The 11,023-nt window shown below is 46.8% G+C and overlaps 1 protein-coding gene across 2 annotated transcripts in view; it reads right to left on the bottom strand.

Annotated features, from left to right (window-relative positions):
- Positions 1-11,023, bottom strand: part of nectin1b (nectin cell adhesion molecule 1b) — a 336,983-nt gene that overhangs the window by 22,900 nt on the left and 303,060 nt on the right. The window contains exon 8 of one of the 2 annotated variants that reach the window (XM_055660571.1): positions 1,416-1,526. The exons of the other annotated variant lie outside the window; for it this stretch is intronic. Within the exon in view, the coding sequence (XP_055516546.1) occupies positions 1,416-1,526 (111 nt within the window). The remainder of the gene's footprint in view (positions 1-1,415; positions 1,527-11,023) is intronic. 2 annotated transcript variants of the gene reach the window in all.

Raw genomic sequence — 11,023 nt, 5'->3', positions numbered from 1 at the left:
GGAGAAGGTGTTCTGTCTATGCCTCTCATCATTTTATACACCTCCATCAGGTCTCCCCTCAACCCCTGGCGTTCCAGAGAAAGCAGTCCAAGCCCCAACATCCTCTCCCTGCAGCTAATCCCAGACATCATGCTGGTGAATCTCCTCTGCACCCCTTTCCAAAGCCTCCACATCCGATGTGGCCAAAGCAGTATCACAACCTCTTGACCCTCACACGCAAAGCCTTGACCAACGACGGCAAGCACACTCTCTGCTTTCTTGTACTCTCAGCCATGATCATATTGAATGGCGGTGCTGGCTTGAAGGGCCGAATGGCCTAATCCTGCACCTATTGTCTATTGTCTATTTTAAGAATGAGTAAGCCATTTAGAACGGAGACGAGGAAACACTTTTTCTCACAGAGAGTGGTGAGTCTGTGGAATTCTCTGCCTCAGAGGGCGGTGGAGGCAGGTTCTCTGGATGGTTTCAAGAGAGAGCTAGACAGGGCTCTTAAAAATAGCGGAGTCAGGGGATATGGGGAGAAGGCAGGAACGGGGTAGTGATTGGGGATGATCAGCCATGATCACATTGAATGGCGGTGCTGGCTCGAAGGGCCGAATGGCCTACTCCTGCACCTATTGTCTATTGTCTATTTGTGCTACCACTTTCAGGGAGTTGCGGACTTGGACAAAGAGAGTGTTGACATGGGGAAATGTTCTTTCATGCTGAGTTACTCTGTCTGAAAAGATGGTGAAAAAAAAATACGTTGGATAAACATGAAGTTAAAATGTTTGTGGGGGTGTGGGTAGGAGAGCAGAGGAATGAATCCAACTAAATAACCCAACCAAATGGATGGCACTGACTCAATGGGCCGAATGGACTTTTACAAACTCATTCCTGGAGTACACTGAGGTAATGTGGCTATATTTCCAATGAAGGATTTTTAATCCTTTAGGATGAAGGAATCATTAAGGGCGTGTCCCACTTACGTGATTTTCTTACCGAATATTTTCGGCCACTTGCTGCGACAATGACGGGTGCCGGCAAGTTGCCGAAAAAAATCATGTAAGTGGGACAGGCCCTTTAGTTTCCTTTAGGAAGGAGATGAGGAATTTCATTAGTCAGAGGGCGGTGAATCAGTGGATTTTTTTTGCCACAGAAGGCTGTGGAGGCCAAGTCTAGGGATATTTTTATGGCAGAGATAGATAGATTCTTGACTAGTACGGGTGTCAATGCCTATGTGGAGAAGGCAGGAGAATGGGGTTAGGAGGGAGAGATAGATCAGCCATGATTGAATGGCGGAGTAGACTTGATGGGCCGAATGGCCTAATTCTGCTCCTAACACTTATGACCTCGTGATTCCAACCCAACCTGTTGGGGGGGGACTGGGAAATGGAAGATGATTGATGTTAGTGAGTTGGGGGGAGGAGTCTCACCGATTTCTCTGAGTAAGGTGATGATTCTGGAGCAGCCATGTCGTAATACTGGGTCTGCAGAGGCATCTTCTGTACTTCCTCCTCTTCCTTAGTGCTGTCCACATGTACCACCTGCAGATAATGAGCGCCATGTTAGGGAGCAGGAACGAGCGAGAGAGAGAGAGCGAGAGATAGAGAGAGCCTACTGCAGCCTGTGAGTGGGGCATCTCCTCGCTGTCGTGAAGCCAGCATGCACGCAATCCCTGCACTGACCTATTGCCTAGGACGGGGACAGATGCAAAAACGCTGGAGTAACTCAGCGGGACAGGCAGCGTCTCTGGAGAGAAGGAACGGGTGGCGTATCCGGGTCGAGACCCTTCTTCAGACTCGGGGAGAGGGAGACGCAAGGGAAAGATGCGAAACTGACAGATCAAAGCAGACAATATCTGTGGAACTCTCTGCCACAGAGGGTGGTTGAGGCCACAGTTCATTGGCTATATTTAAGAGGGAGTTCGATGTGGCCCTTGTGGCTAAAGGGATCAGGGGGTATGGAGAGAAGGCAGGTACAGGATACTGAGTTGGATGATCAGCCATGATCATATTGAATGGCGGTGCAGGCTCGAAGGGCCGAATGGCCTACTCATGCACCTATTTTCTATGTTTCTATGACAAGGAAACGCAGAATGGATCATTGTTGGCTGAGGGAGATTAATCAGAATGACGGTGACACTGGTCGGAGAGCCGGGGTGGGGGAGGGATGGAGGGAGAGGGAAGGCAAGGGTTACTTGGTTAGAGAAACCAATTTCTGCAGTTCCTTCCTGCATATGTAGGACGGGGCCCTTGCATGTGATCTTTTCCCACTGGTCATGAGTGTATCATGCGTGATGGATGCGTGTTAACACATAAGTGTGCATTTGGGGACCAAGGGATAGTATGGCTGACATTGTGAATGTGGCTGTGTGTGTCTGTGTGTGTAAGGATCAACTGAGTGGGTGAGGTATAGGTGGGGTGGGGGGTCAGTGTGTGTGTGGTGGAAGTGCGTGGGTTATGTGACAGCCAATGTGGACGTGAGCGTGTGTACACCTGCGTGTGTGTGTGTGTGTATGTACACCTGTGTGTGTGTGTACACCCGTGTGTGTGTATCTAGGTGTGTGTGTGTATGTACACCTGTGTGTGTGTGTATGTACACCTGTGTGTGTGTATGTACACCTGTGTGTGTGTACACCCGTGTGTGTGTACACCTGTGTGTGTGTGTACACCCGTGTGTGTGTGTATCTAGGTGTGTGTGTGTATGTACACCTGTGTGTGTATGTATGTACGCCTGTGTGCGTGTGTGTGTGTATGTACACTTGTGTGTGTACACCTGCATGTGTGTTTGTGTATACCTACGTGTGTGTGTATATGTACACATGTGTGTGTGTGTATGTACATGTGTGTGGACCTGTGTGTGTGTGTATGTATGTACACCTGTGTTTATGCATGTGTACACGTGTGTGTGTATGTATGTACACCTGTGTTTGTGCGTATGTACACGTGTGTGTGTGTATACACGTGTGCGTGTGTATGTACACCTGTGTTTGTGCGTGTGCATGTGCGTGCGTGTGAAACTATCGCATTGATATGGTTCTCCCTCTCACACTCTCGATGCATGGGGGTTTATATTTGATCTCTGTGGATTTTAGGAGCTCCCCGTGGCAGAAACAGCCCCCATCACCCCCACCTCTCTGTCTCTGCTGCGATCTCCCGCGCCCGTTCTCAGGCTCCGCGTGTCCAGGCACGGTACGGTCAGGATGGAGGTTGCGTGTGTGGGGAGGTGCTGGTGCAGAGGGGTGCGAGCTTCCTTGACAGCGAGCTGGGTTTAACTGTTGGTTGGTGCCACAGGAGAGAAGGATGGTTTAACAAGGACGTGAACAATGAGGCAAGACAGAGCCTTGAGGGCAGCATTAATCTACATGTCCCTTGGTCCAGCACATTCTCATTTCTTTGCCATTAAGATGTCTCCCATGTGGTTGCAGCAATTTTCATAAGGAATCCAAAACAGCAAATTAAATGAACACAAACAAACGCCACATCATAGAGTGAGGAAACAGAACACATCTTCCACCAAGCAGCAGTAAAAATGGCTTCGGAATGCAAGGCGACCCCAGGTCACAGCCTCAGCATATAGGGACGTGCGTTTAGTAAGGAGATGAGGAAGAATTTCACTAGCCAGAGGGTGGTGAATCTGTGGAATTCATTGTCACAGACGGCTGTGGAGGCCAAGTCATTGGGTATTTTTAATGCAGAGATTAACAGGTTCTTGATTAGTGATGGTGGCAAAGCTGCCACAGCCAGACGTAAAAACTGTTTTTATCCACGAGTAGTTGCCAAAAATCTGTGGCCTCCCTTTGATCTGGTATTTTGTTGGTTCACATGCTTGACCAATGGTGTTTTATCATTAATGTTTTATTATTATTAATGTTTAGTGTTTTCTGAGTCATTCGTAACTGTCACCGGATGTCATGTTGTTACTTGTGGGCGGAGCACCAAGGCAAATTCCTTGTATGTGAATACTTGGCCAATAAACATACTTACTTACTTATGGGGGGAGAGGGAAAGATAGATAGACCATGATTGAATGGGGCAAAGGGCCTAACTCTGCTCCTGTAACCTAAAAACAGAAATAGGGCACCAAGTTACACCTGATAACTAATCAGTGGTCATGCAGATATTTTGTGTACTTTGAGCGTGTGCATACACACAGTTTATTATGAGTTGCTTTTGTACAGGCATAGGCACAAATAGCTGGAGTAACTTAACGGGACAGGCAGCATGTCTGGAGAGAAGGAATGGGTGTCGTTTCGGGTCGAGACCCTTCTTCAAATTATACAGGCATGTTGCGTTGAGAGTGTTCTGTTGTGTACATCATTTGGTACATGTGCATTGACGTTGCTTGGCGGTCCACATGTGCATTGTTTCATGTGTATGTGGTGTGTATGTGGTGTGTATGTGTGTATATGTGTGTATGTGGTGTGTATGTGGTGTGTATGTGGTGTGTATGTGGTGTGTATATGTGTGTATGTGGTGTGTATGTGGTGTGTATGTGGCGTGTATATGTGTGTATGTGGTGTGTATGTGTGTGTATGTGGTGTGTATGTGGTGTGTATGTGGTGTGTATGTGTGTGTGTTGTGTGTGGTGTGTGTGGTGTATGTGGTGTGTATATGTGTGTATGAGGTGTGTATATGTGTGTGTATGTGGTGGTGTGTATATGTGTGTATGTGGTGTGCATGTGGTCTGTGTGTGGTGTGTATGTGGTGTGTATGTGGTGTATATGTGGTGTGGTTGTGGTGTGTATGTGTTGTGTATGTGGTGTGTGTATGTGGTGTGTATATGTGTGTATGAGGTGTGTATATGTGTGTATGAGGTGTGTATATGTGTGTATGTGGTGTGCATGTGGTCTGTGTGTGGTGTGTATGTGGTGTGTATGTGGTGTGTATGTGGTGTGTATGTGGTGTGTATGTGGTGTGTATGTGTTGTGTATGTGGTGTGTATGTGGTGTGTATATATGGTGTGTATGTGGTGCGTATGTGGTGCGTATATGTGTGTTTTGTGTATGTGGTGTGTATGTGGTGTGTGTGGTGTGTGTGTGTGTGTGTATGTGGTGTGTATGTGGTGTGTATGTGGTGTGTTTGTGGTGTGTATGTGGTGTGTATGTGGTGTGTATGTGGTGTGTATGTGGAGTGTGTGTATGTGGTATGTGTGTATGTGGTGTATATGTGTGTATGTGTGTGTGTATGTGGTGTGTATGTGGTGTGTATATGTGTGTGTGTGGTGTGTATGTGTGTTTGGTGTGGTATGTGTGGTGTGTATGTGGTGTGTATGTGGTGTGTATGTGGTGTGTATGTGGTGTGTATGTGGTGTGTATGTGGTGTGTATGTGGTGTGTATGTGGTGTGTGTGTGGTGTGTATGTGGTGTGTATGTGGTGTGTATGTGGTGTGTATGTGGAGTGTATGTGGTGTGTATGTGGTGTGTATGTGGTGTGTGTATGTGGTGTGTATGTGGTGTGTATGTGGTGTGTATGTGGTGTGTATGTGGTGTGTATGTGGTGTGTATATGTGTGTATGTGAATGAGAAAGAGACTTGTTCAGTTCTGGTGCCATCTCCTTCAGCTGAGAAAATCCCACTGGCCCTTAATGCATGCAACTGTACAACGACATCTTGCATTTATAGATAACAAAATGTAATCGAAAACATAGCAAGATGTAAAGTATTTAACAAAAAGTCATTTAATGAAAGGATATCGTCAATAAAGGTGACAAAATATTGGCGAAGGAGACGCAGGTCTTAAGAGAACTGATGACGCAAAAAGCTGGAGTAATTCAGCGGGTCAGGCAGCATCTCTGGAGAGAAGGAATAGTGATGCGTGCATGGTGACGTGGGCAGCGACAAGCGGTCGCGAGCGGCGCCCCAGGATTTTGGGACGTACAAAATCTTCGGGCGCCATCTACGTGATGCGCAAACGACGCCCAAGTGGGACAGGCCCCTTAACTCTCTCTTGAAAGCATTCGATATGATGATGATATGCCATTTATTGTCACTATACATGTACAGTGAAATTGAAAGCTGCTCGTACTCAGTGCATACATATAATTTAGTACAAAAAACAAGAAACAGAAAAACAAAAACAGAAGGGGGAAGGGGGGGGGGGGGATAGGTGCACAATTCTGCGGCGCTATATACATATATACAGATGGAAGTCCGGGTGTTCCGAGATTGCATTCAGAGATTAGTATGCGTGAGGCAGGAGGCAGATTCAGTTTAGTTTAGTTTAGAGATACAGCACGGAAACAGGCCCTTCGGCCCATCGAGTCAGTGCCGACCAGCGATCCCCGCACACTAACATTAGGGAGAATGTTACATTTACACCAAGCTAATTAATCTACAAACCTGGACGTCTTTGGAGTGTGGGAGGAAACCGAAGTTCTCAAGAGAAATAACATCGCGATCGCAGAGAGAACGTACACACTCCGTACAGACAGCAGCCGGAATCAGGATCCAACCCAGGTGTCTGGCGCTGTAATGCCTGAACCTGAACGGAAACCTCTGGAGACTTTGCGCCCCACCCAAGGTTTCCGTGCGGTTTCCCGGGAGGTTGCAGGTGGTTGCCGGAGGTTGCAGGTAGTGGAAGCAGGTAGGGAGACTGACAAAAAACCTCCGGGAACCGCACGGAAACCTTGGGTGGGGCACAAAGTCTCCAGAGGTTTCCGTTCAGGTTTCCTAAGTGGGACAGGGGCATAATAAGGCAATAATTCTACCACTGCGCCACCATGCTGCCCATGTCATATTGTGAGGATAATGTTATTCAGAGGCATTGTGACGAGGAGCTGTGGTGTTGAGGGTGGGGGGTTATCAACAACAGATATCCCTAGTGGATGGGGGGAGGACTCTTGCATGCCACAGAAGAAATCTACCACGGCATTGGCTCAGATTGTATTTGGCCAGATGGGAGAGTCAGTGGGAGAGTCTAGGACCAGAGAGCACAGCCTCAGAATAAACAGCTGGTTGTATCCATTGTTAAAAGTCAAAAAATTAAAACAATTCCAATCACCCACATCAAAAATCGATCTTCCGATATTGAAAGGACGCCCTTGGTTACCTGTGGGGGAATTTGCATTCTAATATTCTTGAGAATCTGAGCATAACCCAGGAATTATGAACACAAAAAGTAGTAAACACTGCCCAGTACATCATCGGCTCTGACCTTCCTTCCATCGAGGGGATTTATCGCAGTCGCTGCCTCAAAAAGGCCGGCAGTATCATCAAAGACCCACACCATCCTGGCCACACACTCATCTCCCTGCTACCTTCAGGTAGAAGGTACAGGAGCCTGAAGACTGCAACAACCAGGTTCAGGAATAGCTACTTCCCCACAGCCATCAGGCTATTAAACCTGGCTCGGACAAAACTCTGATTATTAATAACCACTTTCTGTTATTTGCACTTTACCAGTTTATTTATTCATGTGTGTATATATTTATATCATGGTATATGGACACATTTATCTGTTTTGTAGTAAATGCCTACTATGTTCTGTGTGCTTAAGCAAAGCAAGAATTTCATTGTCCTATACAGGGACACATGACAATAAACTCACTTGAACTTGAATTAATCATCTTCTTCTTTAATCAATAAGTATATTGATCTTCTGAACAATGCCTTCTCACCTAGGAGTAGATCTAAAGACTGTCTCATCACCGTCTACAAAACAGCATACGTTACACCACAACAAATGTTGATTTGTCACTGAATCTAAGTTAGAGTATTCAACAATCCGTTATAATTGCTGCAGTTGGACTGCTGGACTGCGGGAGGAGTGTTGGAGACTCACTGTGATGGATGTTTGTGTAAACTGTGTTAAGTGTGTGTCTTTTTTGTAATGATAAGATTGTAGAAAATGCAATTTTGTTCAAACCAAGCTGTTTGAATGACAATAAAAAAAGCATTTTATTCTATTCTTCTAATAGAACTCCATCTGTGTCTGTTACAATAGTTTAGTTTAGAGATACAGCGTGGAAACAGGGTCTTCCACCCACCGAGTCCAAGCCGACCAGTGATCCCTGTACACTGGCTATAACCACTCACTAGGGAACAATTTACAATTTTTACCGAAGCCAAATTAACCTACAAATCTCTACGTCTTTGGAGTGTGGGAGGAAACCGGAGCGCCTGGGGGAAATCCACGTGGCCACGGGGAAGAACGCACAAACTCCGCACCCGTAGTCAGGATTGAACCCGGGTCTCTGGCGCTGTGAGGCAGCAACTCCACCGCCGTCTGTACGGAGTTTGTATGTTCTCCATGTGACCGCGTGGGTTTTCCCCGGGTGCTCCGGTTTCCTCCCACACAAACAAAGGTTTGAAGGTTAATTGGCTTGGCAAAATTGTGAATTGTCCTCGGTTCTTGGTCCTCCAAAATATTCCAAATGGAATTTAAACTGGAGGTGGTGAAAGGAGGGCTTAAACCAGAAAGGGTTATTGGGAAGGAAGAGCTACTTTAAATGTAGTTGCATCTGGTTGGGTAACTATAGTTGGGTGGAGATTATTCCATGCGGGGGAAGAACGAATTGCTGTACACATCTGTCTTTGTAGCTGGGATCACAAATTGGACCGAATGCCCTCGTCTGCTCCTAATTGGTTTGGGTTTGGTGTAGGTCTTGTTGTCATTGTCGATGTCGAGCTGACCATTTAACATTTTGTAAAAACAGGTCAAACGGTGAGCTTCACGTCCTTAGTGTGTGTGTGTAGGATTGTGTTAGCGCGCGGGGTGATCGGTGCGGACTCGGGGCGCCGAAGAGCCTATTTCCACGCTGTATCTCTAAGCGTCTAAATTAACAGCAAGCTGGATGTCTCGGTTGGTAACACCAGATGGCTACACTGAGCAGGAGACTCAACTTGATGGGTTGGCATGGACATGGTGGGCTAAAGGGCATGTTGCATGGTTCAATGATGCTATGGATGTAAGGCACTGGTTCATCTTAAATATCCAACTATCCTTCCAGGAAGGGATCAGACTGTTCTTAACTGCTTTCGCCAAAAGGTATATATTTGCCATTTAATTCCCTCAGGCTGAGATAATAACGGAAATGTCCCCTGCTCCACTCACATCTTGAGCAAAAATAAATAACACTCTGACATATAATTATCACAGTATCACATCATTACAGAGCTAAAGCAGTGCTACAGTTGTTATATTTAGCATTATCATAGCAGGCTTTAGTTAACCTGTCACCATAATATTGCCCATAGTTTTAAAATGCAACTTCAGCCGTTCCTGATTATTTACTAACCCACAACTGATTCCAGTTATCAGTCCTTCTCAAGAATTCTCAAGGGAGCGGCACGGTGGCGCAGCGGTAGAGTTGCTGCCTAACAGCGCCAGAGACCCGGGTTCGATCCTGACCACGGGTGCTGACATAAGGCTCTTAAAAATAGCAGGGTTAGGGGATATGGGGAGAAGGCAGGAACAGGGTACTGATTGTGGATCCGACCTCTCTGTCCTGGGTCTCCTCCATGGCCAGAATGAGCAACACCGGAAATTGGAGGAACAGCACCTCATATTCCGCTTGGGGAGTCTGCATCCTGGGGGCATGAACATTGAATTCTCCCAATTTTGTTAGTCCTTGCTGTCTCCTCCCCTTCCTCAGCCCTCCTGCTGTCTCCTCCCATCCCCCAGCCTTCGGGCTCCTCATCCTTTTTCCTTTCTTCTCCCCCACCCCCGATCAGTCTGAAGAAGGGTTTCGGCCCGAAACGTTGCCTTTTTCCTTCGCTCCATAGATGCTGCTGCACCAGCCGAGTTTCTCCAGCTTTTTTGTCTACCTTCGATTTTCCAGCATCTGCAGTTCCTTCTTAAATACTGATTGGGGATGATCAGCCGTGATCACATTGAATGGCGGTGCTGGCTCGAAGGGCCGAATGGCCTCCTCCTGCACCTATTGTCTATTGTCTATTGTCTATTGCTGTCTGTACGGAGTTTGTACATTCTCCCCGTGACTGCGTGGGTTTTCTCCGGGGAGCTCTGGTTTCCTGACGCATTCCAAAGACGTACAGATTTGCAGGTTAATTTGGCTTTAGTATCATTGTAAATGTTTTCCGAGTGCGTGTATGATAGGGTTAATGTGCGCGGGCTCGGTGGGCTGGTTTTCTTGCTGTGTCTCTATGAACCTGATCATTTAAATGCTACACCAGCAGGTGATTACACAAGAGAGCCTGCAGATACGGGGATCTGGAGCAGAAACACTAATAGCTGGAGGAATTCAGCAGGTTGAGCAGCATCTGATGCTGCCTGACCCACTGAGCACCTCCAGCAGCTTGTTCTTGCTCCAATGTGTGAATATTCTGGGGCTATAACAACCACCACTTATTTCGGCATCAAACTGACATTCAGTTATTCTACGATCACCCAGAGTTTCGGGTATTTTCTTGTACCTAGAGATTGAGCCACGGTGTAAAGTGCCTCCTGTGAGCTGGTCCCTTCCACAATGTAACAGTGGCTTGGCACAGCAGTCCATTGCGTACAGTTTTGGTCTCCTAATCTGAGGAAAGACATTCTTGCCGTAGAGGGAGTACAGAGAAGGTTCACCAGACTGATTCCTGGGATGTCAGGCAGCAACTTTCATATGAAGAAAGACTGGATAGACTCGGCTTGTACTCGCTAGAATTTAGAAGATTGAGGGGGGATCTTATAGAAACTTACAAAATTCTTAAGGGGTTGGACAGGCTAGATGCAGGAAGATTGTTCCCGATGTCGGGGAAGTCCAGAACAAGGGGTCACAGTTTAAGGATAAGGGGGAAATCTTTTAGGACCGAGATGAGGAAAACATATTTCACACAGAGAGTGGTGAATCTCTGGAACTCTCTGCCACAGAAGGTAGTTGAGGCCACAGTTCATTGGCTATATTTAAGAGGGAGTTAGATGTGGCCCTTGTGGCTAAAGGGATCAGGGGGTATGGAGAGAAGGCAGGGATGGGATACTGAGTTGGATGATCAGCCATGATCATATTGAATGGCGGTGCAGGCTCGAAGGGCTGAATGGCCTCTACTCCTGCACCTGTTTTCTATGTTTCTATGTGGATTTGTGCTGTGTGGGGGAAT

The sequence above is a fragment of the Leucoraja erinacea genome, chromosome 32 (assembly GCF_028641065.1).
Source record: "Leucoraja erinacea ecotype New England chromosome 32, Leri_hhj_1, whole genome shotgun sequence".
NCBI classification, from domain to species: domain Eukaryota; kingdom Metazoa; phylum Chordata; class Chondrichthyes; order Rajiformes; family Rajidae; genus Leucoraja; species Leucoraja erinaceus.
This window is presented reverse-complemented; position numbering and strand designations above follow the sequence as displayed.